At 47.2% G+C, this 6,199-nt stretch overlaps 1 protein-coding gene across 3 annotated transcripts; it reads left to right on the top strand.

Annotated features, from left to right (window-relative positions):
- The first annotated feature begins 722 nt into the window (after positions 1–722).
- LOC123064161 (ALA-interacting subunit 1) lies at positions 723–3,173 on the top strand. Of its 3 annotated transcripts, none has more exons than XM_044487716.1 (8): positions 723–1,081; positions 1,213–1,261; positions 1,379–1,437; positions 1,555–1,629; positions 1,724–1,831; positions 1,902–2,309; positions 2,391–2,680; positions 2,767–3,173. In XM_044487716.1, the coding sequence occupies exons 2-8, from the start codon at positions 1,213–1,215 to the stop codon at positions 2,825–2,827; spliced, it is 1,050 nt and encodes a 349-aa protein (XP_044343651.1). In that variant the 5' UTR covers positions 723–1,081; the 3' UTR covers positions 2,828–3,173. The 3 variants fall into 3 exon arrangements, with proteins under 3 accessions (XP_044343651.1, XP_044343650.1, XP_044343655.1); XM_044487715.1 differs by having other exon boundaries at positions 724–1,069; XM_044487720.1 differs by having other exon boundaries at positions 727–1,069; positions 1,929–2,309.
- The last annotated feature ends 3,026 nt before the right edge of the window (positions 3,174–6,199 follow it).

The raw sequence follows: 6,199 nt of genomic DNA, 5'->3' as shown, positions 1-6,199 counted from the left end.
CACTGTTTGACTCTCGGCAAACTCTCTGCCGAGTGCCCGTGTTCTAACTCTCGGTAAATTCCTGTTTGCCTGAAAGGTGTATGTTGGCAAACTCTTTGCCGACTGCCCGTGTTCAACTCTCGGTAAGTTCATGTTTGACTGGGAGGTGTATGCCGGGTGGCCTTTGCTGAATGCAACTCTCGATAAAGCCTTTGCCGAGGGTTTTAAGCCCTTTGCTGGCACTCGGCGTAGTCAGCGGTTCCAGTAGTGACATGGGTCCAAAGAGATCGAATGGCAAAGGTGTACCACAGGGCTCAAATCAACAAATGCGTAAAACATTGGACGGCTAGGTAGGTTCAACATGTATGAAAGCATCTTTTGTGCTGTTAGTTTGTTACGCATGCTGCAAATCGACGCGCGAAAATCTTGGTTTGTTGGGTTCTGAACCTTGGCGTATGCATGCACCTCGATCGCTCCACCGTCTGCTTGCGGCGAACGGCTCTCCCGAGTCGCCGGAGCAGGACGGCTGCGGGGCATCAATACAAACACGGCCATCCCCGTCCGGCGTGTCGCCGTCACGCCTGCTCGCCGCGCACCAGCGCCGGCCGCCGTGACCGCGCGCGTGTCGTAACTCAGGACATTATTTTCCAGAGCGTCGCCGCTCGCGGTGCTGTCATGCATCATGCAGCAGAGAAAGCCGCGCACAGACAGCAGCAGGCTCGTTCGTCTCTTTCCCCGTCCGTCGCATGCACGAGGCAAAAATAGCATCCGCGCAAGGCGCAACAGCCGCGCAGTCCGGTGCGCGGACGTAGACGGCGGAGGCCCGCGCGACGTGGCGGGCGGCTAGCGCGCGGGGAGGTCTCAAGTTCCGTTCCGCCATTCGAGCCAGCTCCCACGACGCCGACTGGGACGGGCGGACGGACGGACGCGTACGAGGTAACCAACCAGCCACCCACCCCCCGCAACCAGCCAAACCACACGAAGACGACGACCGATCGGAACCCCCTCCTCCTCCGGCCGTCCCGCGGGAGGCGATCACGACCGGACTCGCCTCACCTGCGCGCGCGTCGCTCTGCCCGCCGTCGATCAGGTAATTGGTTTGGTATGTACGATGCGATCTCCTTCTCGTCCGGCCCCCGATCAGGGCCGGCATAAACGCGTGATTCCGTTGGATACTACTTACTCATCGTGGCCGCCGGCCGATGGATCTGGTTGGTTTTCTTCTGTGCGCAGATGAGTGTGTCAGGGTCGGAGAGCGCGGCCTCGGCCAACAAGCCCAAGTGTATGTCACTATGCATGATTGTGCCGCATTCTTTGATTTCCCTATTTTGTTGAGAGAGAAAAAGATGCAGGTGCGTGTGTTCCTGTGACTGATTGAATTCCCGTTCCGTTTTGGCAGATTCTAAATTCACGCAGCAGGAGCTCCCGGCATGCAAGCCGTTGCTAACTCCAGGAATCGTACGATTTAATCATTACTCCATTCGTTTCTCTTGTGATAATTGCAAATGTAACATCGATCCAGGGTTACGTCTTTGTCAACCTGAATGTAACATGAATCCGTCGGTTGATTGATAGGTCATCGGCGCCTTCTCGCTCATCGGCATCATCTTCGTCCCGATAGGGCTCGCGTCGCTGTCGGCGTCGCAGGAGGTGAAGAATTCAGACTAGTGCAGTTGCAGTGCTACATGAACAAAATGCATTTCATCTTTGCTGTTCCCTAATTTGCCACTATTGCGAAATGCAGATTGTTGAACTGGTAGATCGATATGACGAGGAGTGCGTTACCGCCAGCGACAAGATCGGGTTCATCCAGGACTCCGAGGCCAACAAGGCGTGCACCAGAAAGATCACGGTGAGATTCAGAGAGACATCTTCTTATTCAGAAATGCGTCTGAACTTTGCTGGTTACACTCACACTTCAGAAGACAACATGGCATCTTTGTGTTCAGGTGCCGAAGCCGATGAAGGGACCCATACACGTCTACTACCAGCTGGAGAACTTCTACCAGAACCACCGGCGGTACGTGCAGAGCCGGAGCGACCAGCAGCTGCGCGACAAGGACTACAAGGACCCCAAGGCGGTGGCCAAGGCCTGCGACCCGGAGGCCACCACCGGCGACGGCTCCCTCATCGTGCCCTGCGGCCTCATCGCCTGGAGCCTCTTCAACGACACCTACGCCTTCTCCGTCAACAAGAAGTCGGTGACGGTGAACAAGAAGGACATCGCCTGGGCCAGCGACAAGAACAGCAAGTTCGGCAGCAACGTCTTCCCCGTCAACTTCCAGAAGGGCGGCCTCATCGGCGGCGGCAACCTCAACGACAAGCTACCTGTATGTGACCAAGTGTCTGTGATGCAACATTTCCTTCTGAACTTGATCCGGCTGCGTTGCCTTGTTTGTGGTTTTGAGCAGCTGAGCGAGCAGGAGGACCTGATCGTGTGGATGCGGACGGCGGCGCTGCCGACGTTCCGGAAGCTGTACGGGCGGATCGAGGCGGACATCATGGCGAGCGACGAGATCACGGTGGTGATCCAGAACAACTACAACACGTACAGCTTCGGGGGCACCAAGGCGGTGGTGCTGTCGACGGCGTCGTGGATCGGGGGGAAGAACAACTTCATCGGCGTCGCCTACGTGGCCGTCGGCGGCATCTGCCTCCTCCTCGCCATGGGCTTCGTCGTCCTCTACGTCGTCAAGCCAAGGTAAATACTAGCATCTGACATGTTTATGTGCAGATAATTCATGTGTGATAAAGCAGCAAATGAATGTGTGGATGGATTTTGTTCAGGGCCCTCGGAGACCCCGCGTACCTGTCATGGAACAAGGAGGCCGCCGAGTACTCGCACTGAACGCGACGCTGAAATTACAAGGCCCGTTTTGTAGATGGATGCAGCAGGGATCGATAAAACGGTTTAGTAGCTGCTGTGTGTGCTCTTTCTGGTTGTTATTATTAGCTGGGTTTGGTGGTTGATGCAGGCAGCGTCTCAAACGTTGCTTTCTATACCTTCCTGAGCATAATCTTCTGATGATGCATGGTCTGAGGCTCCGGTCTGTGGCTCTTCCAGATCGTGATCAGCCTACGCGAGATGATCTAGGATATATCTAGGTGCGGCTCTTTTGTTTCCTGTCCAGTAGCTGTAAAACATATTGTGGTTTCTGATAAATGAAATCGGAGAGAGCTCTACTTTTTTTTTCTGACGGTGCTACGGCGAGCTTACGCCGGCCTGAACCTTTGCATTAATAAACCAGAGTACATTTACGGCAGAGTAGATTGGGGGTTGGGAAAGAAAGTTCAGATTACAATCTCATAGATAAGTGATTCCAGTCTGCTTGGAGACTAGGGTATACATAAAGGTCCCGACTGTTGGACCATCTATATTTGACAGTTGAGACTTGAGACCTGCCTTGAGAGGAGAAATTCGAATGTAATTTGGTTAGGTGTGAGAGCAGCAGGCAAGAATTTAGGTCCCGACCCGCCTAAAAAAAGGCCCTACAGTGCTTATCGATCTTGAGGACAAACGCTCATAGGCAGCAACAGAGAATTCATGGCATAGATAGGCAAGACTCTAAGAACTAAACGAACCAGAAGTCCAGAATAGCCCGACCTGCGAGAGACAAAAGTACCCCTCGCCAACCTGCCAGATGGTGGTCAATCTTGTCAATGATGAAAAAGAAGTTTGAAAGATTAAGCTTCTGAGTTGATAAAGGCAAGCCAAGGTATGACTGGGGAAGGAGGCAATAGTACACCCAAAGACAGGCGGATTTAGGCCTCAGGCAGCCCGGGCGGCTGCGTGTGGCGTGACGGCGAGTCCCTTCATTGATTATAACTACAACACAACACTTAGCTACAGTGCTTCGAAGCTGGCCTGGGGCCTGCCGTTTTCCTGGGTCCGCCACTAGGCCAAAGATATCAGCTTAATCCTTGGCGGTCTCCAGTTCAATGTGGATAGGAGCAAAAGTGCTTTTGTGAAAATTAATAAGCAGACCTGTTGCCTACGAGAATTGGAGCAGGATAGACTTGAGCGTCTGAAGCTTTTCAGAATCTAACTGAAGAATGATCAGCGTATCTTCTGCGTATTGATAGGGTGTGTTAGCAGGCCATCGGAAGAAGCTAGAAGAAGCAATCGTTGCAACGCAAGACGCCAGCAACAATTATAAATAGATAGGGGGGGCAGCGAATCTTCATGGCGCAGACCTGTTTTGCAGTTAATCCATGGACCTGGTTTCCCATTTGAATAACCGCAAGCTTGAAAGGTTCATGTTTTGGATTCAGTCATAGTAGACCACGGGAAAACCTTTAAGGCCTCTTTGGATTGAAGGATTTTCATAGGAATATTGGAGGATTCCAATCCATTGGATTTTTTCCTAAAGAAGCCCTTTGGATCAAAGGAACCACACCTTCAAAATTCCTATAGATGCATTCCTACACCTCAATCCTATAGGAATTTCAACATCCACTATAACCTCTTTTTTACACTGATTCGCATAGGATCGAGGCACTTTTCCTGTGTTCCATCCAAATGACCATTCTTGTAGTTTTCCTCTATTTTGTAATCCTCTGTTTTGCACCTACAATCCCGTCAAATTCCTGTGTTTTTTGAATTCCTTTGTTTTCTAATCCTGTGATCCAAAGAAGCCCAGCATGCATGATGGCTGGCAGAGCCAACCAGGACACCGAGTCAAAAACCTTTTGGAAATCAAGTCTGAGAACTATAGCGGATTTTTTTTGTGCTTAAAGCACGTTTGAACTATAGCGGACATAATTTTTTGAAGGAATACAAACATTTTTGTACGCATATGGCCTACATTTGAATTATGCAAAATTATGGATAACTACATTTACTAAATATTCATGAATATTCATTGGTGTATAATTTCACTTGTGGTTTATATTCATAAATTTTATATACTGTAAATATAATCCACGAGTTAATGTTCATATAAATATTTTAAATTTTACCTTACAAATATTTTTTAAATTATTCAAACATTTTCTTAAACAATATACTTATGAATTATTAAATATGCATATAATTTTTCATGTTATTAAAGTTATTTATTTATTTTAGTTTCATGTATAATGAAACATTTATAATGCATGAATAGTTGCACTTTATTTGTATTACTGTGATTATAATTTACAGAACATTTACATTTAAAAAAAAGGGCCGCACTAACTGCAGCCCATCCACAAGCGTTTCACTTACGTACATTAAGGTTGAGGGGGTAGCTCCTAACTGGCGCGTTACGCGCCGCGGAACGAAACCGGCGCTCACGCGCTCGCTGGCGTGGGCCGGCCCACGACCACGCAGTGCAACGAAAAAAAATTGAATTAATTGCGGGAAGAAAACAGCAAGAAATCGAACAAGCAAGGATTCGAGCTCGCACCTTTCACCTCGAATGAACAGTGCCTAACCACTAGAGCTGTTACCCATTACTGAAAAAGGTAAGCGCGGGCTACTTAAGAATAATTGTAGGCGCGCTTTTTATTGCACAAAACTTGGATTTCTTTTAAGAAAATGTGAACAAAATGTGAAAGTTCAAAGAAGTAGAAATGAAATCACGAATTTAAAAAAAACATTGATTTTGAAAAAGGGTTCATCGAGTTTGAAAAAAAAGTTCATAGATTTTCCAAAAAAGTTCAAAATTCTAAAAAATGTTAATTGGTTTTCAGAAAAAGTTCACAAATTAGGAAAAATGGTTCATCGCTTTAAAAAAGTTCAAAAATTCGGGAAAAGGTTCATCGATTTTGAAAAAAGCATTCATCGATTTGAAAAAAGTTCATGATTTTCGAAAAAAGTTCATCATTTTGAAAAAGTTCATTGATTTTGAAAAAAGTTCACCGAATTGAAAAAGATATTGAATTTATGTTGAAAAATAGTTCATCAGAAAAGTTCATGAAAATTGGAAACAGTTCATTGATTTTAAAAGAAAATCACGAATTTGGAGAACATTCTCCGACTTTCGAAAAAAATAAGTTCACGCATTTTTTGAGAAAAGGTACAGAGAAAAAAGAAAGAAAAGAAAAGACGAAAGAAAAACGTACAGAAGAAAAGAAGTAAGAAGATAGAAGATTATAGAAAGAAACGATGGAACCAGTCACATTAGATGAGGGTGGCTGGTTGGTCGCTGCATTCACGCTGAACAAAGGAAGTCCCGTGTTCGAATCCCACCTCTCTAGCGAATGTTTTGCTGACAGAAAAAAGTAAAGGAAATGGGTC

Source organism: Triticum aestivum, chromosome 1A (assembly GCF_018294505.1).
Source record: "Triticum aestivum cultivar Chinese Spring chromosome 1A, IWGSC CS RefSeq v2.1, whole genome shotgun sequence".
Lineage (NCBI taxonomy): Eukaryota > Viridiplantae > Streptophyta > Magnoliopsida > Poales > Poaceae > Triticum > Triticum aestivum.
The sequence above is the reverse complement of the archived record's forward strand: the minus strand, read 5'-3'. Positions and strand labels throughout refer to the sequence as shown.

What these genes read in the sequence shown, in the direction of transcription:
- LOC123064161 (XM_044487716.1), top strand. Translation starts at nt 1,213, where the DNA reads ATGAGTGTGTCAGGGTCGGAGAGCGCGGCCTCGGCCAACAAGCCCAAG. An exon ending in CTCGGCCAACAAGCCCAAGT is followed by an intron (nt 1,262 to 1,378) that starts GTATGTCACTAT and finishes CCGTTTTGGCAG; the next exon opens with ATTCTAAATTCACGCAGCAG. An exon ending in CGTGCACCAGAAAGATCACG is followed by an intron (nt 1,832 to 1,901) that starts GTGAGATTCAGA and finishes CTCACACTTCAG; the next exon opens with AAGACAACATGGCATCTTTG.